Raw genomic sequence first — 21,826 nt, 5'->3', positions numbered from 1 at the left:
TACGCTGTCTTGTGCTCTTAATCCACATGCATGTCCCTGTTTAACTGCTTATTACTGTCTCCCCATTAGGAAGCACTCTTTGAGGTGGTCACTCATGAAATATGTTTGTTGTTTATTCTCAGAGGGAACAATGTCTTTCATCCTTGAAAACCTTCCCTATCACAATTCTTTGTGTAAACAACAACAGCAGCAAAATTACATTTGTATAGCGGCTTTCACATTGGGAGGATATCCCAAGCCGCTGGATAGTCAGAATTTTGGACCTGAGCTGGGGGTCAGGATCAAGGAGGGTAGGGGGCGAACCAGGGTGATCGAAGGCACGGTCAAAGAGAAGGGTCTCGAAGGAGGCAAGGGAGGGGGCGAGGTGGAGGGACTGCGGGCTGGAATTCCAGAGGGTGGAGGCAGAGTGGCAGAACTCCCACCCACCAATAGTGGAGCGAGCGAGGCGGGGACGTGACGTAGGCTGGAGCCTGCTGAGAGGAGGGAGCGAGCAGGATGGCAGGGGGTTAGGAGATCACAGAGGTAGGAGGGAACAAGGACATGGAGGGCTTTGAAGGTGAGGACCAGGATCTTGAACTGTATCCTTTGTGTGATGGGAAGCCACTGGAGTCGGGGAACTAGATGCAAGACCATATTTCTTACAGGTAATAATTTTGTATGCATCTGTACGTAATGAAATATTTACTGCTGAGTTGCCTATCTCTAATCAAATGCACAATTACAAGATCCAAGTTACCTTTAGTAATTACCACCCTTCTTCTGCCTTCCCTCCCCGCGCCCCCACCACACACACACAGCACCACCACCACCACTGTGCTTCATGTATAACCTTGCAACATTATTATTCTGGAACTTGACAGCAACTAACCAATCATGCCCATCTATCAACCTCATTTCTCCTTTTTTTCTTCAGCACTTTCATTTCTGGAACACAATTCAATATTCATCCCCAGTGTTACTCTCAGCCATATCCTTCTTCAGCAGATTGGATTATTTTTAATAATAATTAAGTGTCCAAGCTAACACTAATGCTTTGCTCTCTACATGCTCTTAAATTCAAATCCAAAATCTCTCTCTGCTTTCAAGGCAATAACAACAGCTTTGCAGAGCTGCAGCAGGTCTAGTCAGTGATATTTCTGAAAGAATAATGTACTGCAGAATCTCACCTCCGATCCTCTTTTTTGAAACTGATGGTGACCAAAACCTCAACACACTAATAAGAGCACCTCAGTAAATAAGCCAAAATAAACTCGTCTATTGACTGTACTTGTTAGTGAATTTCCACTGCATTCTATATTTATTAAAATAAATCTTCAAAATATCTTTAAAATAGTCTGTAATCATTACTGATGAAAACAACATTTTAGATACAGACTGCTTTCATTGCATGTGAAAACATTTATACAACATAAGTAATGATTGCATTTGATATAATGCTTCATTATATCTTCGAGACGTCTCAAAATGCGTCACAGAATGTACTGTAAAGTGAATTGACTCTATATTTAATAGCAAATGGAATTTAGTGGAAAACTATTTCCACTGACGGGTGGGTGGGTAACCCGAGGACACCAATTTAAAATAGTTGTTAAAATAAACAGAGGGGAGGTGAGGAGAAGTTTTTCTATACAGCGAGTTGTTCGGATCTGGAATGCATTGCCTGAAAGGATGATGGAAGCCAATTCGATAAAAACTTTTAAGAGGGAAGTAGCTAATTATTTGGGGAAGACAAGTTTGCAGGGCTATGGGGAGAGAATGGGGAAGTGGGATTGATTTAGATAGCTCTTTACAAATAACCATCAGAGACACGATGGACTAAATGGCCTCCTTCTGTGCTGTATAATTCTATGATTCTATGAATTGTACATTTAACAGAATGATCTATTGTGTGTAAGCTGCAGCACATTGTATTTATAGCTGGAACAACACTTTTCCTAAAAAACATTTTGTACCCTGCTTATATGAGCACTTACAAGCAAAATAAAAATGCCCCTTGATACAATTCCAACAAATAATACTGTAGTGATTTGCTGCAAATGTTGCCAATGCCATCCTTGCCAATATCTGCAGTGCTTAGCAGATTGGGAGATTTTGGCTCAGTGCTTTCTGATTCATTTCAACCAGAAGATCCAAAAGCACCTTCAACATCAAGAACGTATGTGGACTGCAAACCCTTCACAATTTGCTCACCTGTGGATGAGTACCTTTAGGAACATAATAAAGCACACAAGAAGGACTATTTAACCATCAAACACACTCCATCCACAGATAAAACACAACCTACCCGGCCTGCCATGGACTCCATCCATCCACTCCAACTTCTGAAGGAAATTCTCTATTGCTCTAGATCTCTAAAAGTAATCAAGTAAAATTCCTAACTATTGATCCTTCTCCCCTCTCACTAGAGGGGAGAAGGAGTCCTGTAGCTCAGTGGTTAGAGCACTCGCTTTGTAAGTGAGAGACCTGAGTTCAATTCCAGGCAGGGCGAAACCTTGGGCAAGTTTCCTTACTCCACACAGAGCCTAATAATAATCCCTCCAAAAAAACAAAAAATAATAAATTGGTCATTTTCAATCAATCCATGACCATTTGTGGGACACTGCTGTGCACAATTGGTGGCCGCGTTCACTCACAAATATACAGTCAATTCACTTTACAGTTTATTCTGTGAAGCGCTTTGGGACGTCTAGAAGACGTGAAAAGCACTACATCAAATGCAAGGATTATTGCAAGGATTATTATCAGATACAGAAAGATATTGGAGCATTTGCTCATATCAGCCCAGATCTGTGCCCTGTTAACACTGTCCCAAAGCAGATAAATTCCCAAGAAAGAAATCGACATAGACAAAATTACTTTCATTGGAAATCACTCCTGAATATTCATTACCCTAGGAAGAGAAACATATCCTTGTCCAAGAATTGTTCTAAAGCACTAATCAGGAATTACTTTTACACATTCTCATTTAAGGTATTTAAGGATTTATATTTATCATTTTCTCCATATTTAAACGGTCAAAATATATAACTTGCAATTATATACCTCCCTTCATGCAGGATAATGTCTCGGAGTGATGCACTGTGATGGGATTGGACTCTGAGCAAGGGAGAAGAGATAGGTAGGATTTAAAGCTACGCAAAGATCAGCAGGATTAAGGCAGAGAGTCCCAGAATTTAGGGATGTAGTGCCTGAGGTCCTCAATTCATTTTAGGATTCCTTACTCTATCCTTCTGAGTATGTATGGAGGAGAAATGATTCAGGTGAATGTAAAAGATCCCATGTCACCATTTGGAAAGTGAAAAGGAATTTCTCATAGTATAATAATAATATTAATCTTTGCATTTGATACAGCCCCTTATCACATCTTCGAGACGTCTCAAAGAGCTTCACAGAATATACTGTAAAGTGAATTCACTGTATATTTTGTGGGTAGAATGCAGCAGCAGTGTCCCACAAATAGTTGTGGATTGAGCGATCACATCATTATTATTTTATTATTTATTTTTGAAGGGCTTATTATCATAATAATCCAAAATTCCACTTGAATATCTCAAAAATCCAATTTACATTTGAGTAGCAAATTTTACTGGAACTACTTATTTCGGTGAACACTGTTAATTTCATCACGGGGGGGGGAGGGGGGGGGGTGTGAAAGAGGAGGAGAGTTTCACAGCTTTGAGATCAGCACTGAAACTGTAAAAAGTAAAATGCTTGTTTACTGGGATGGGGGGAAACAGTTCTGAATTTTAGGTCAATGCTTACTTGTTTTCCTGCTAAAGTGTGATGGCAAAATACAAGCAGTTTCAGAATATTAGTGCCGATAGATCATTATTTTATTAAGTTACAAGGTCTGGAATGGCTGCCACAGTGCTAAATTATAATGTGGGGGGGGAATATTGTCTGCCAGCAATCCCCCAAATAATACCGGTTATGTATTTCAGGGCCATTTTTAATCCATGCTGGCGTCCCTCTCCCTCGCCCCTTCCCTCATCTCTTCACAAGTCCATCACAAGACCTTTTTGACCGTGCCTTTGGTCAGAAATTTAACCCAGTTTTAGATTTGCTCTATTAACCTAACAATTTAGAGCATCCAGAATTTGTCAAATTCTTAAATAATTCTTTAATTTCGAAGCTGGTTTTCTGCAAGTTCTTTTAAGAACTTATATTAAAACTGAATTGAACAATTTGCTCAATTCGGTGCACTCTGAAATGCTACGTTAAGTATAGTGAATCTAGAGCCAGATAAAATTTCTACCCACATCTGTCGGCAGCACAGACAGAGGAGAGAAATGAGATTCATAATCTAGCTTTATGGCACGTTGTCAACCAATTTATCTGTTAGAAATGACAATAATAATTTTTCCGGTGGATTCTACACATGTCAATAAACAATTCAAAATGATGCAGATTTGGCAGTGCAATAGAGTGTATAATACAATATTATGAAGAAACTGAGGACAAACATGAAATCCTGCTTTATGCAGACTATTTATTTAACAAATGCATGGATTTTAATCCAATTTAATATAGTTAATATGTAGTGTAAATTGATGTATTCTCAGATACCTAGTGGACATTGCCTGCAACACAAACAGCTGGATGGTATTGCAGACAAGCTGTAAATGCTGCATTGCGTTCTGTCATCTTTATTTCTTCCACCTTCTGTGTTCTTTCCGAATACCCGACTACGCTCTTCCTGAGCACCCATCTACACTTACTGGCAACACTGAGACTTCCAATCTTAATAATAATCAGTCCATTTGATATAGCACTCTTTCACCTCATCGAGACATCTCAAAGCGCTTCACAGGAAGGACACTGGGCTGATTTAAAAAGCAGCTCGATGATGTGACGGGGAACGGTAGGGTGGGTGATCTGAAAGGATGAAACACCTTCTTCATCCAAACCAATCTTGTGATCTTGTGACATACAGTACTGTAAAGTGGTGCGACTATGTGTATGTTTTAATTTGTAAATTAGAGCAATATTATCACAGTCTGCCAAAGAAGCTTGTGAAATTTCTCACTATTTTATAATAGATACTGCAACATTTGTCACGTTTACACCTGTTATTTTGTGATACTTCCCCACTTCAACATTTATTATTATCACATTCTTAGTTCACTACAGAACAATCTGTATGATAAAATGACAAAAAACTAACACAAATGAGTAAGTGCAAAGAATATTTCACAATTAGGTCAATTTTGAGAATGAAGAAAGCTGACTGCTGAATTTTATTTTGATCAGCTACTTGGAACTCAGCGATTTCCATCGCCACGCTAAAGAGTATCCAAACCAGACTGAGAGTTCCACATATCCCTGCCACCACACACGGGATTTTTCTCTGTGTCTGAAAATATACCATGATTTTTCTCACAGCTGAAACATACCATGATGAGTTACAATTTAGAAATTACAAGGGAGAAAAATGTAATGTCTTGTAGCAGATTGAATGTGTTAATTGTTATATAAAATATTATTATTTAAAATTTAGACTATATATGAAAGATATGAAAGATAGAGACTTGAGGGGGTATGAAATAAGTCAAGGCAGGGGGACTAAATGAACACCTTGCTCTGAGACCTGGCGCTGACTCCATGGGCTGAACAGCCTCCTTTTGAACTGTACATTTCTATATGATTTTGTGATTCTGTATCAAATCTGTTCAGATACATTATATTTTGATCACTGTTTGTATAATTAAAACTTTGGTCCACGGTAAAAAAAAATCATTACACAGTCTTTTCAATATTTGGCTTCTGTTGTGATAATGCATATTGAACACTTGGAGTCCTGTAGCTCTGTGGTTAGAACACTTGCCTCGCAAGCGAGAGGACATGGGTTCGATTCCAAAGCGAAATGTTGGGCAACTTTCCTTACTCCACATGCCTCTGTTTACCTAGTAGTAAGTGGGCCCGGTTGTTAGTCGATTGGCGGATCGCTTTTCTGGGGTAATAATTCCTTCAAAATAAATAAAATTACTTTTTCACTCAATCCACGACTGTTTGTGGGACACTGCTGTGCGCAATTAGCTGTCGCAATTTGCCCACAAATATACAGTCAATTCACTTTACAGTATATTCTGTGAAGCGCTTTGAGACGGCTTGAAGACGTGATAAGGCACTATATCAAATGCAAGAATTATTATTATTATGTATCTAATGCATAGAAGAACATATTGTATGTTCATAGTTTTGCGGTTTGTGGTTTAAAGCCACAAATATTTATCCCAGTAATATATGGTGAGCATGAGGGTGTGTCTCTCCAAAGAGAAGGTGCATACTCCATTGTAGATGAATAGAAATTTCCAAGGTTATAGTTAGCTCTCAGTAGTTTAGTTTCAATACTCTTAAAGCATGGTGATGGGTTTTCTGTCAGACACCAGGTTGACAATTAAATAGTGAGCCTAACTTATTATTAAAAAGTGGACTTTTGTAATATTACTTCAATATCTTAGCAAGAATTAATGGTAAAATCATAACTGAAAGAAAGATGTTTTCTTTACAATTTTTGGGTTGTTTTCCCCATTTTTAATTGTCTATTTAAATTTAAAACTGCTTCAAAATCAGCCAACATATGAGAGTGCTTCTGTGTTGTGCACATGTGGACACCTGTACTAAATCACAAGATAAATTTGGATGAATAATAATAATCCTTGAATTTAATAGAGCACCTCATCATGTCGTCGAGACGTCTCAAAATAAAATTACATTTACAGAGCGCCTTTCACGTCGGGAGGACGTCCCAAAGCGCTGGACAGTCAGGGGTCAGGACCCGAGCATGGGGGAGGGGTGGAGTAGGGGTGAGGGGAAGACAGAGAGGTGGGAGGGCGACTGAAGGCATGATCGAAGAGGAGGCTCTTGAGACGGGCATTGAAGGAGGCAAGGCAGGAAGCAAGGTGAAGGGACTGTGGGATGGAGTTCCAGTGTGTGGGGGCAGAGAAGCTGAAAGCTCGCCACTGATGGTAGGGTGGGTCAGACGGGAGACATGGAGCAGGCCAGAGCCCGCTGAATGGAGGGAGCGGGCAGGTTGGTAGGGAGTCAGCAGGTCAGAGAAGTAGGAGGGGGCAAGGCCATGGATGGCCTTGAAAGTGAGGACGAGGATGATATACAAAACACTTCACAGGATATACTGTGAAGTGGATTGACTATGTATTTTATGGGCGAAATACAAATATTAAGTATTTTGTGGATGAAACGTGAGTTAAACCATTTACTATTGTCAAAAGACTACAACATGTTAAATGTTTTAATTTATCACAGCAATAATAATAAAACAGATGTAAATTCTTCTTCACCAACTAAATTAAATATGAATGGTATTTCATGCTAAAATTGAATTAATGGATTTGTAACTACAATTTGTCTTTGGCAAAGCGGAGTTTCAAGCATCAAACACTCGGAGATTGATAGAAGTTTAATTCTAAGATATTCAATATCGACCACTCGGACATTGCAGCAGTCTACATACAACTTTGATCTATAACATCCCTCTTTCAAATGGATGTCTTGGCTAGCTACTCAACATATACATTTTTCACATCCTGCTCAACATTCCTGTTTCAAACCCTTTGAACCTATAACAGTATCATAATCCTTGCATTTGATTTAGCGCCTTATCACGTCTTCGAGACGTGTCAAAACGCTTCACAGAATATTCTGTAAAGTGAATTGTCTATATTTTGTGGGCGAAACACAGCAGCTAATTGCATACAGCAGTGTCCGACAAACAGTCGTGGATTGAGTAACCAATTTTTTTTCAGGAAAAGCCCCGGAAAAGCGATCTGCCAATCGACTAATAACCGGGTTCCTACTTACTGCTAGGTAACAGAGGTGTGTGGTGTAAGGAAACTTGCCCATCGTATCAGCTTGCTGGGGATCAAACCCAGGTCTCTTGTTTGTGAGGCGAGTGCTCTAACAACTGAGCTAGAGTTCCTAATGTCCTGACCATTGCACTTGATTCTCAAATATGACACGTTGAAACACAAACAGCATGGTGCTTTACACTGGATTCAAAACCCTCCACAAATAGCTGAAAAATAACAAGGATTCTTGTAAGTACTACAAAAATACCTCTGGTTTCACAGAAACTTTCTTGTGACATTTTAAGTCAGCTTATAGCATTCACTTGGTTGAATGCACTTAAAAATAACTAAAATCCCTTAAGCACTTACGACACATTTACACATCACAACAATAACTCTGTATAGATTGTCACACCTAAACAGGACATTGCAATTGAAAATCATCCCAGAGCTTCACAACCTTGTACCTATGATATGACCTGATAATTGCCAGTCTTTTACCTTCTTGTTGGCTGCAAATTAACCTTTAAAGAGTTGTTCCCATATTGCAAAATGGATGGTTGGATGGAAGAAAACAAGCTATATAAAATTTTAAATGGCAGAAATAGATTGGGGAAAAGGTTAGATTTGATAAAAAGAGTAGATAGAAATGTTGAATATAAAGAGGAAAAAGATAAAGGAATAGAGAAAATATGTGAATAGGAGGAAAAAGAAACCAAAGGGTATATCTGTGTAAGGTTTTTTTAAATTGTTTTATTTTTAGTTATACTTCGACTTATCAAATAGATATCAAGCCTGCTTCATGTCCTCTGCCCTACCTGCTCCACCAATGGATGTCAGACTTTCAGCCATTCTGCCTTGGCTCTCTGGAAGACAATTCCAGAATCCATCCAACTCGTTCCCTCCCTCACTTCATTCAAAACACATTATCTCAAAGCATAATTCTTTGACTGCGCTTTCATTCATCTTTCCCCTTCCTACCCCCAACTCAGTTTCCCATTCAGCATTGTCAAGCGTTTTGAGAAGTCCTCGCAACATGATAAGTGCTATAAAAATATACATTGTACTGCGTTGTAATTGCTTGAAATGCAATAATTATAATTATTATTACTTTTGATTTATTGGGAAAACATTTAATGCAGAAGAATAAGGATCACACAAATAATGTTTTACTGATATTTGAATATCTTTGTTATTGCAAAATTAATGCTTTTTCAGTAGCTCAGTGAAAATGTACAGTTCCAGCGAGTTGCACAGACACACAAGTGTATAAAGATCTGTCAGCAATCTAAGGATTAAAATTTAAATTTGGATATTAACTCGTTGCAAATACAACATAATATTAGGAACAGTGGTACATAAAATGTATTCAATGTAAATGAGATTAAAATTATTTCATGTCATGGGAAGCGCAGGTATAAAGTGGGCCTCTTTCACACTAATATATGGGTCTCTGTCACAGTACAACGGTCTCTGTCATATTGTGATATGCAGCACTTTATTTTCATTCGCATCACATTTGCTAGTTATAGAAGCAATATTTTACGAGATTTATATTTGTTAAGCAAATTCTGTTTAATTGGTATTTTTATGCAGAACAGTACAGGGACATAATTGTGGATTATCCCTACCCTACGCAAGTCACACATTCAGCAATGTGGCTGATGTACAAACGAGTAAAGACACGAGACTGCTCAGAAATAAGTAAACTCAGACTATTGAGATATTGGAACGCACTTTAATATTAATGAATGCTTCAATATATAACAATAATAATCCTTGCATTTGATATAGTGCCTTTCACATCAGGAGGTCATCTCAAACCATTTCGCAGAATTTATTGTAAAGTGGAGTGTTTATTTTGTAATTTCAGTAAAACATATATAATTAAATGTATTTAAAAAGAACACCAGATTACATATATATCTATCATTTTTCATGTTGGGAGGCTGTCTGAAAGCTCTTCATATGGCTGACTATGTGTGTAATATTTCTTATTATTTATGTGTAATTTTAGTTGGTAAGAGACCCTCTTTTTCTGATGTTCGCTGTAAAGACAGAGGAAGTAGTTGGCAATGCTGCTATCAAGCCATCAAATGTACTTTAATACTATACTATTCACGAGAACATTGCTTTGTATCATATGACCTAATAGAGGTCTTTAAAATTATGAAAGGTTTTGATAGGGTAGACATAGAGAAGATGTTTCCACTTGTGGGGCAGACCAAAACCAGGACCATAAATATAAAATAGTCACCAATAACTCAAATAGTGAAGTCAGAAGAAACGTCTTTACCCAGAGAGTGGTGGGAATCTGGAACTTGCTACACAAGGAGTAGTTGAGTTGAATAGCATCGATGTATTTAAGGGGAAGCTAAATAAGTATATGAGGGAGAAAGGAATAGCAGGTTATGCTGATAGGCTTAGTTGAGGAAGAGCCGAAGGAAACTTATGTGGAGCATAAATGCAGACATAGACCAGTTGGGCCGAATGGCCCGTTTCTGTGCTGTATATTCTATGTAATTCTCTGTAATCACAATGGAGTTTAATAACATTATTTCATCTAAAATGTGCCACAAAATCAGTTACACAAATATCGTCTATCCTGGTGCTGACTAAATAGTCTTAGTCTTTACCATTAGTCTTCGACTCTTAGTCTTTACCATTGTTTTAAAATTTATTATTGTGCAAGATTTGGGAAAAATTGCTAATTCCTAAATCCGAAAACAGTTTTCTGCAATGCCTTTTAAAAACTACAGAAAACTAGCTTCCAAATTAAGATTCAAATTAAGATTTTTTTTCAAAATTCTACAGAATCTTCAAATTGAAGACAATGATCTTGCAAATATATAAAATGCAAGGAATATTGTTTTGTTTTAGACCTAACCCCATGGGAAATCCAAGCCTCCGATACCTCCCTATGGCTTGCATTCGTAGGTCAGATCATCATCAGGGTGTGGCCTTCATTTGGAAATTGTCCCGAATCGGTTGGTGATTGATCTTTTAACATGGGATAACTGGATTATAATGGAAATTACTTTTTATGGCAAACATTTCTCCCTCCATTCACCACTCATGTAACTGGGGAGAAATTCCACTTAGGTCTAGATTTACTTTATTAATGTGGCATTCCAGAATTTGGCAAATTGTTGAGTTGTTAGTCTTAACCTCAAAGCTATTTTTTGAGTAGTTCTTAAAAATCTTGCAGGAAACAGATTTCAAAGTTATAGACTGTATTTAAAGACATGCCAATTTCTGGACATTCTGAAATTCTACATCAAATAAATTAGATGGAATTTCCCCCTGGTCATTGCTGAATTACGCTTATTTTATGATTCATCAGCAAAGCCCTGCAATTTCAGCTCACAGCTGAAACGAACAGATTTTGACAGCAATGTGGATTTGATTTACCTTCAGTGTGGACAGCAGACACATACGTCCAGTTGTATCTCAGTACGATATCCAGCATGGCCCTGGCCTGAAGGCTATCAGAAGGAACGACCCTTAGAAAGTATTGAAACAAAGTCTTGTCACTTAGATCAATGCTGGTGGCCGAGTAGGCAATCTGAGGGATGTTGAAGAGCTGCAGAAGATTCTGTACCTGAATAGCCACAGAACTGGAGCCTGGTCCAATAACTCCCGCTATGGGTATTTTGGCCTTGGTGGACGTACCATCAGTGGGTCCTTCGAGGCACTGAGTGAGTCCGTCCCGCTCATTCCTCATTGAGATGAGAGAATCTCGGATAAATTCGATACTTTGCTCCAGAGCAACTGAAGAGTGCCAACACGAGTCTCTGATCTCACAGCCTAGAGTGATGTTGGGCAAGATGTTGGGGTTGGCATTAATCTTGTCCAGAGTATGGAACATGGCTTCCACCCTTTGGATACCGTATTGCTCTCGGATTTCTCCACATTTCCTTTCGGGGACTTTCGCTGCAGGAGGCTGGTGATGGACTGAGAAGAGAGCCCCGATGATCACATCTCCATCCATCCGAGCCACAGATCGCTGAACTGAGCCCATTGACACCAACACCCTCCTTGCTATCTCTCTGTCTTGGGCACTTCTCTGGGCCAGAATTACCGGGAAGAATAGCAGCCAAATCGGAGCAATTGTAATGCACAAATAGTTCCAGATGATGTTTTTCATGGTGCTCTTAGTTATGGACATTTTAACAATCAAGATGAACCAGGGAAGGTAGAGCCTTCTGCAGTGTCAGCCAATTGGGGCAACATGTCTTTATACCTGCTGGAATAACACAACTCGTCAGAAACTCGTCAGGCACTTAAAACTCGCCTTCATTTACTATATATAGATATTATTACTATATATAGATAACATTACTATATATAGATCTCAGTAATGAAGACAAACAAGTAGATTGGTTCATTTACCTAGAATTAGAATTTTTGTATCAAGATGACCTTGATATATATATACACATACACAGTATATATTTGTGTGTATATACATATGCATACACAAAACCACAGTCTTTACACTTTACAGTACATTCTGTGAAGCACTTTGAGACTTCCACCTGACATGAAACGGGTTATATCAAATAATAATAATCATAATAATCCTTGCATTTGATGTAGCGCCTCATCACGTCTTCTAGACATCTCAAAGCGCTTCACAGAATAAACTGCAAAGTGAATTGACGGTATATTTTGTTAATATGAATGCGAGGATTATTACTACTGTTATCATAGTTACACAAAGTCAAAGCAAGTTCTTAGAAGTCCTTTCATTCGCAATCCGAATGACATCTCTGTACCTGTCCGCTCGCTGATAAGAACACAAACAGCAAATGTGAACGACAGCCCCTCTCTAACCCTCCTGCAGATTATATCCAGCAGTTCCCCCCCCCACCCCCCCACCCCCCCCCACCCCAAAAAAAAAAACATCGCTGGGAAAGCTCAAGCAACTTGTTACTGCTGTAGTGCACAGCAATGAAAATGCTCCCGACCGCCCGGCAGATTGCGAGACAAGGGAACGGCTGCCGAAAAGAGCAGCGCTGCAGCTTCATCCGGAGATTTACAGGTACCTGAGAGGAGCGATGGCGCATCCTGGGTTCCCAAACCCATTGCCAACACAACGCGCAAAACACCAGGGCGCCGGGACAAGGGGTGAACTTGTTAAGATTGCCTCCGTTAATCGCTGTGACGCTTTGCAACCCCCCCCCCCCCCCCACCCCGCCCCAACCATCACCCCCCACCTCCACTCCAACCATCACCCCCCACCACCCCAACCATCACCCCCCCCACCACCCCAACCATCACCCCCCCCGCCACCCAACCATCACCCCCCGCCACCCCAACCATCACCACCCCAACCATCACCCCCCACCACCAACCATCACCCCCGCCACCCCAACCATCACCACCCAACCATCACCCCCCACCACCCCAACCATCACCCCCCGCCACCCCAACCATCACCACCCCAACCATCACCCCCCCACCACCCCAACCATCACCCCCACCACCCCAACCATCACCCCCCCCCCGCCACCCAACCATCACCCCCCACCACCACTCCAACCATCACCCCCCACCACCCCAACCATCACCCCCCACCACCCCAAACATCACCCCCCGCCACCCCAACCATCACCCCCCCACCACCCCAACCATCAACCCCCCGCACCCCAACCATCAACCCCCGCCACCCCAACCATCACCCCCACCACCCCAACCATCACCCCCCCCCGCCACCCCAACCATCACCCCCCACCACCCCAAACCTCAACCCCCACCACCCAACCATCACCCCCCCCCCCAACTATCACCCCCACCACCCCAACCATCACCCCCCCGCCACCCCAACCCCCTACCCCCCACCCCCCCAGCAATGCCTGGCTTCTGTCTGCCTCTCATTGACTGAGTCGGGATTCCTCTTCGCTCCTCACTCAATGCTCCAAAAAATCCCGATCCAACTACACTTGGACTTTATTGGGGGGTTAGGGTTAGGGTTAGGGATAGGGATAGGGTGCAAAACCGTGACAGAATTCCCCGCGTGTGGTTTTTGAATCACAGCGGGAGGGGAACTCTGGACCGAGTCCGAAAGGTTAAATATCTGTGTGTCTCTGGTCTCTGTTTTGTTTGCGGGCGCTGTTGGATGTCCCTCTGGTGTGTGTGTGTGTGTGTGTGGGGGGGGGGGAGGTTGGGGTTTGGGGGAGTTGGGGGGGGGTGGACCTGCGTTTCTTGCAACTCTGTTTCACGAAGATCCCGGGATTTCCAAACGCATTTGAATTTATTGCCTGCGTTTTCCTGGTGATTATTTCTTTTACTGTGGTCCGACGCGCTCACCTTCTCGCCGCACAGTGACATGTGCGGATGAGAGGACAGATGATCCCTTCACTGCAATAAAACCTTCTCTCTCTCTCTCTCTCTCTCTATATATGTGTATCTTTTTTGTCGCCGGGGGGAAAAAAAGGGAAGTATTCAGCACGAAGGTCAGCGCAAAATGCTCTGCAAACCCAAGGTAACTAACTCTTCACCGCAAGAAAGTTCCCCCCCCCCCACCCCACCACCCCCCGCAAAATATACAGTCACTTCACCTTGCAGTCTAATTCGGCGAAGCGCTTCGAGGCGCCTACAAGACGCGATACGGCGCTGCGTCCGAACGTAGGGATTATTATGATTTATCACTACTACTACTACTACTACTGATATTACTGTTGTAAAGTTCATCGTCGGCGCTTCAGAGAAGGCGCTGCGATCTGTACCGAAAGCTCATCCCGTCCCTCCTCTCCATCCAAACTGCCCCAGACCAGGACTGGGGGGTGTGGGGTGTGTGTGTGGGGTGTGTGTGGGGGGGGGGGGTGGGGTGTGTGTGTGGGGGGGTCTGGTTCATACAATAACTAGGGGTCGGTTTATATTGGTGATATGATACATATATACATATATATATATGATGTGATCAGTGAATTGTAAGCGCGGATGTGTTTCACGAACCCCTCTCGCGTCCAAACCAGACACACACAGACCCCCACACCGGGTCACAGCCACAGCACCGAGAGGTCACCCACAGCACAGCACAGCACAGCACAGCAAGGAAGGCGAACCTGGTCACTTCAGTGGACAACCACCGGGAAAAAACACACCTATTATATACCTGTGTGTATATATATATATATACACACACACATACATATAATGTATATAATAGATAGAGAGCTCAACTCTCTCTCTCTCTCTCTCTCTCTTAAACGCCACACTCCATCTGTCAAAGCAAAGTGAGAGCGTCAAGACGCAGACAGACAGACAGACAGACAGACAGACACAGACAGACAGACAGACAGACACAGACAGACAGACAGCCCTACCTGGTACCTGCAGTGGAGGCGGTGGTGGCGGCTTGTGGACCAGGCAGACAGGCGGCGGCTCTGGTCCCTCTGCTCCCATTCGGCTCAGGATGGATGTGGAGCGCTCAGGTGCTCTCCCTGGACGCTCCTGCCCTCTTTCTTCGACTCCATTTTACTGCAGAGAGACGAAATCAGGACAGCGCACCGTCTGACGATTGGCCGCCGCGGTTTCGGGGGAAGGAATTAAATAAGTGCGGTTCAAGAACGCCCGAACACGAACCACAGCGCCGGAGCGTGAGGAGAGAGAGGAGGAGGGGGGAGAGAGGGGGGGGGGGGGAGAGAGGGGGGGAGAGAGGGGGGGGGGGAGAGAGAGAGGGGGGGGGAGAGAGAGAGAGAGGTGGGGGAGAGAGAGAGAGGGGGGGAGAGAGAGAGAGAGGTGGGGGAGAGAGAGAGGGGGGGGGGGAGAGAGAGAGGGGGGGGAGAGAGAGAGAGGGGGGGGAGAGAGAGAGAGGGGGGGAGAGAGAGAGGGGGGGGGGAGAGAGAGAGAGAGGGGGGGAGAGAGAGAGAGGGGGGGGGAGAGAGAGAGAGAGGGGGGGGGGGAGAGAGAGAGAGAGAGGGGGGGGAGAGAGAGAGAGGGGGGAAGGAGAGAGAGAGGAGGGGGGAAGGAGAGAGAGAGGAGGGGGGGAGAGAGAGAGAGAGGGGGGGGGGGAGAGAGAGGTGGGGGAGAGGGTATCTGACTGGAGAGTGCAATTGGGTCTTGTGGCCAAACTCTTGCACACAACGAAGGCACAGGTCGGGCAGAGATGCATCAGCTTCCCCCCCCCCCCCCCCCCCCAAAAAAAAAGTCACCTTCCAGAAGTATCTGGGTTTTATTTCTCCCCCCCCCTTTTTTTTCCCCCTCTCTCTGCTGTTCAGTCGGCAAAAAAATAGTCACTTTCCCACACTCTCTGGGAAAGGAGAACTCGGGAGGAGAGTCTGCTCTTGGGGTTTGGGTTTGCTTGGAAAAGGATGGAGAGTCACTCCCATCACCAACTGTTGACACCTTAACCTGCCATCGATTTGGCTTCTAAAATAAGATTTGAGCCCATCTCACTCAGGCATTTGGGAGCAAGGAATCCCCTCACCTGGAATTAGAGCGTAATACCAGTTTACCAAAATAATCTGTCCATCACTGAATTGCATTTTCTTTTTAGATTTCGAATCATCTTGGATTTGGAAATCGAAAAATAAATCAGCGAGTGGTTTTTTTTTTTTTTCCCGCCCAAAGGTCAGATATTTGGTTCTTTCGATTCCCAGCTGGTTTTCCTGTCCTTTCCTGTCCCATCGCGCACAGGACTGGAAACACACCAAGAAAGCGGTAGGAACAATAGGGAGGAGAGCTCTTGTCGTGTGACAATTTCTACTGAGATTCAGGAAACCCTGCTGGGTTGGATTCCGGTTCTCACACACATCTGGCCGGCCTGCCAAAACCTCTGGGCCCAAAAGTAGATCAAGTCAGATCACATCAGAGTTCTTGCGAATTTACTTCTTTTTTAACAAAAGGAATTGGATCAGAAAGTCACCCCATGTTAGAACTCCATTGTTGAAAAGAAATATAGTGTTGAGCGTGAGACTGCTGAACCACAAGTATCATTTCACCATGGGACCAAAGCTTTGAAAATTGATGGGTTGGTAAGAGCTAATTACATCCCCATGGAGAGGCATGTATCCTGCCAGTTAGGCATCCTTGAATGCCCCAGTTTTACAACCAATGCAAGCTGCTAATGAATCACTCACTGCAGCCTACACATCTGACACATACTTTCTTATTATTTCCTGTTTCCCTATTTTCCTAAATTTGTCACAGATAAGGGACATTGTTAATGTGTAGCCGCTATCTTCTAACCTTATAACGTAGGTATGAAATACACGAGTAGAAAAAAAAACTCAGCTCAAAGGAATGGAAGCTACCAGATTTCATGTTGTCAATTGGACAATTCATAGCCTTTTTAAGATCCACGTAATGTATCAGTGTATGGTATCTTCTTGAAAAAATACCATAAAAATACGCAAAGATGCTGTCTATCACATCTGCTAATTTATAAGGAGGCTTCTGCTGGCTTCAATTCTTATATCATCTTCTTAAAATATGTTGTTAGGGTCCACAAACCATCTTCTTCTATTGGTCTTCTGAAACAATGCTAAAACTACTTTCATTTAGCTGATACATAAAGGATCACTTATGTGACACTGTAAATTTGACACTGTAAATTTGCTAATATAGCCATGATAACTTAAAAACAAACTTTAGATTTTGTAATAATGATATAATAAATAATAATAATCTTTGCATTTGGACGTAACACCTTAACACGACACTGAAATGTCTCAAAGTTTATACTGTAAAGTGGAGTGACTGTATTTTGCTGGCAAAATAATAAATAAATAATATCCTTACATTTGATATAAAGCTTTATCTTGTCATTGAAAAGTCTCAAAGTGCTTCATGGGATTTTCTGTGAAGTATAGTGACTGTGCATTTGCAGGTGAACGAAAACTAAAACTGAAACCAAAATTTGTTCAGTCATTTACTTTTTTGTTATTGAATCTTGTTAGTGACCTTACCATCCTTGCTTTGATCTGAACCTTCGATTGAGTATTTGGAAGTTAGTGGTTGGTTGACTTTTAAATTTCCAAATTAAAATGAAATTATTTGAAAAGTCAGTATTTGTGTTTCAATTGAGCAACAAAACAGGATTTAAGTTAAGCAACTTGGTGGTTCAAAGGTTTGTAACAATAAAGCATGCAAATATGGAATGTTAAAATGCTATACCAATAAATACTTTTGAGCGAAGTACAAAATAAACTGATCTTGTCTTGATCTTGTCACATTCTGGTACTAAAATAACAGGAATAGGTCATAGATCAAATCACAATCTGTTCTTTCATCAATGTGGGGACAAAAGTAAGTTTTAAAAAAAGGCTGCCGAACTGCTAGGTATATAGCTAGAAATTGCACTGGAGGATACTTAGCTAGCTTGCTGAATATAGTCATTTTTATTTCTAATTTATAGAGGGAGCAGGGAAAAATAACAATTGCAATACTGAAACAACTGACATACTAAGAACGTGAACTATGATATTTATTTCTAAACAACTTGAAATAGTTTCATGTTCAATTGCGTACAAAATAAAACTTTGAATACTTTGATCCAAGCCTAACAGAGAGTTATGCAGGCTTAAGCTAGCTCTGCTGCAACCTATGTCTGCAAGCCTAATTGGGAAGCAATAGGTATCCCGCTGCAGTGCAAGAATTGAAAACCTAATTGTGAGGCAGTTAGTATTCTTGCTGCAATAAGATCGTGAAGCTAATTGTATATCAGTAAGCTATCCCTGCTGTATTGCACACCTATTGGCCTAGTGAGAGGTGGAAGATATCAACAACAAAACAACAACATGCACTTAACATAATATTTTTCTTGTAGGAGGAATGTCTCAAACCACTTCAGAAAGATTATGGAGATCACAGAGTAGGAAGAAAAGAAATATGTGTTTGATTGTTGATCAAAAGGAGATGCTTTTTAAAGGAGTTTTTTGAAGGCAGGAAGAGAAGGCACAAGGCAAAGTGTTTGGAGAGAGTGATATAGGCTAGAAGGTTCTGTCATAAATTGCGGGATGGAGGGCATGAATTGGAAGGGTATACTATAGCATCTAACACATGGTTTAAATTTTAAAAATTCTAACATATGTGTGAATTACCCAGTTGTTTGGGAGGCTGGCTCAAGACCTCAAGCCCCACATCAAGACTTTAAGCTCACAGTCTAGGCTGACACTGCAATGGGGGAATGCTGTATTTTCAAAGTGCATCCTTCAGATGAAGCTATAAATCAAGGTCCTGCCTGCCTGTACAGATAGATGCTTATGATCCCATAACACTATCCAAAAAGGGAAAGGGATTTCTCCCATTTTCCTGGCCAACAGTTTTTCACTTTGTGGCAGCTGTGGACAGCACTGTATGAAAATTGGCTGCTGTGTTTGCCTACAAAATAACAGGACATTTTACTGTGATTTGTGCCCAGCATTTGGAGATATCCTCTGATGTGAAAGGCACTATATCAAGGAATGATCATTGTTATTTATGTACAGTGCATAGAAAGATGGCGCCAGGTAACTTTTAATGCCTAGGGAACACAGATATCCATGGGCTGAACAGGAAAAAGGCACGTATTCCATTGAAGACAAGCCATTTACCTGCAGGAAAATAAAACAGGCACTAGATACCCGCAAATCAGGAATCATTTCTCATGATTCTCATAATAATTTAAAGATTATCACCACATTAAAATGTACATTAAACATTTATTTTGCTGTGCTGCAAAAACAAAAAACACAGAATTCCAGAAAGATAAGAAATGTATGGAATTAGCTTAAAATTCATCATACTTAGAACCAAAGGTCCATGGAAATTTGAAACACAGCAGAGGCTATTCGGCCCATTGCATTTGTGTTGGCTCTTCTGGCTCACTCAGTGAGTAGGCATACAAACCAAAAAGATCCCAGGATGATCAGCCTCTCTGTTCTGAGTTTTCTTATCTCCACCAGGCCTGCTATTGGGTTCTACTCTTGGCTTCAGCATCCCTGTATTACATAGATTTACATATAATAATAATCCTCGCATTTGATACAGTGCTTTATCTCGTTATTGAGACATCTCCAAGCATTTCACAGAATATATTGTAAAGTGTATTTTGACTGTGTATTTTGTAGGCAAATCATGGCAGCCAATTGCGCACAGCAATGTCTCACAAACAGTCATGGATTGAATGACCAATTTTTTTTTGATGGATTATTACCTACAAAATAAAATAGAATGATATAACAAGGAAATACGTCATTCGGTCCAAATAGTTCCTGCTGATGTTTATACTCCACCCCCCACCCTCCCCCAACCCATCCTCTGTCCTACCTACATCCCTTCTTCCCTTCTTCCTCATGTAATAATAATAATAATCCTTGCATTTGATATAGCTGTCTTCTAGATGTCTCAAAGTGCTTCACAGAAGACTGTAAAGTGAATTGACTGTTATTTGTAGGCGAAACGCAGCAGCCAATTGTGCACAGCAGTGTTCCACAAACAGTCGTGGATTGAAATGACCAATTTATTACTGTTTTTTTCTTGGAGGAATTATTATCAGGCATGTGGAGTAAGGAAACTTGCCCAAGGTTTCACCCTGCTGGGACTCAAATCCAGGGCTCTCGCTTGCGAGGCGAGTGCTCTAACCACTGAACTACAGGACACCACAGAATCAAGTTTCATCTTAAATTCATTGATGTGTTTTGCTTCAAGCGTAGCCTCTAGCAGCGAGTTCAACATTCTTACCACTTTCTGGGTGAAGAAGTTCCTCCTTAACACCCTTTTGCAACAACAAGAACAAAAACAAGATTCCATTTATAGAGCACCTTTCACGTCGGGAGGACGTCCCAGGCGCTGTACAGTTGGGTCAGGAACCGAGCAGGGGGGAAATGGTCAGGGGGAGGGAAGGGAGGGAGCGAGGAGGGGGTAGAGAGTCGAGAGGGGAGCTGAAGGCACGGTCAAAGAGAAAGGTCTTGAGACCGGCCTTGAAGGAAGAAAGGGAGGAGGCGGCGAAGGCACTGGGGATGGAGTTCCAGAGCCTAGGGGCTGAGAGACTGAAAGCCCGGCCACCGATGGTAGGGCGGTTGGGGCGGGGGATGTGGAGCAGACCGGAGCCAGAGGAATGGTAGGTAGGATAGTAGGTCAGAGAGGTAGGAGGGAGCAAGGCCGTGAATGGCCTTGTAGGTGAGGATGAGGATCTTAAATTTTTAGATTTGTTACTTACTATCTTATTCTTACAGTATCTGGTTTTGGACTGATCAACAAGCAGACAAATAATTGGAGGTATAACAGACAGATTGTCAAAAATGGGCTTCCAAAATTAAGTTTGAATATAAGAATTTTCCATCTTCTTAAATTTTAAGGTTATTTGCTGAAGGCTAATACCACAAGAAATTTCAGACTAATGTGGTTTAAAATAAAAGCCTCACTGAATTAATATCAAAGTAAATAGATTACTTGAAATCCAGAAGATGATGTTCATTGAATAAAGCTCTGGCTTGAAGCCAGTGGAGTTCTATAGGAGTATTGCCTTGGTTTCTTGTTGTTAAACACTTTTCATAAAAATATTTTGATGAGAGCACTTCCTGTAATATTTGCTGGGTGAAAGCTATATGACTGTGTGCTGAGGTGTGACAGAAATTAACAGCTTTCAAGGATCCTGGACAAGTGAAATGATAGGTTAAAGAACGACAGATGGAATGGAGTCTAAAAATGTTGTATATACAAAAGCAAAACACAAAACAGGTTTGTAAAAAGAGAAGTGGGGCTACAAAGGTTGGAAATGTGGAACCCCCTCTTAGGATTTATCACATCAAAACATACATTAGAATATACAGCACAGAAACAGGTCATTTGGCCCAAATGGTCTATGATGGTGTTTATGCTCCACATGAGCTTCCTCCTGCCCTTCCTCAACTAAGCCTATCAGCATAACCTTCTATTCATTTCTCCCTCATGTGCCTATCTAGCTTCCCCTTATGCTACTTGCCTCAACAACTCCTTGTGGGAGCATGTTCCACATTCCCACTACTCTCTGTGTGAAGACGTTTCTTCTAACTTCCCTATTTGATCCATTTGTGACTATTTTATATTGA

General features: G+C 41.8%; 1 protein-coding gene across 1 annotated transcript in view; it reads right to left on the bottom strand.

The window, feature by feature from the left end:
* grm1b (glutamate receptor, metabotropic 1b) overlaps positions 1-11,829 on the bottom strand; it is a 113,265-nt gene extending 101,436 nt beyond the window's left edge. Inside the window, exon 1 of the mRNA XM_007894497.2 lies at positions 11,220-11,829. Within this exon, the coding sequence (XP_007892688.2) occupies positions 11,220-11,829 (610 nt within the window). The remainder of the gene's footprint in view (positions 1-11,219) is intronic.
* Positions 11,830-21,826: the final 9,997 nt, after the last annotated feature.

The sequence above is a fragment of the Callorhinchus milii genome, unplaced genomic scaffold, assembly GCF_018977255.1.
Source record: "Callorhinchus milii isolate IMCB2004 unplaced genomic scaffold, IMCB_Cmil_1.0 Scaffold3, whole genome shotgun sequence".
NCBI lineage: Eukaryota > Metazoa > Chordata > Chondrichthyes > Chimaeriformes > Callorhinchidae > Callorhinchus > Callorhinchus milii.
Note: the sequence above shows the minus strand (reverse complement) of the source record. Positions and strands in the feature narration are given on the sequence as shown.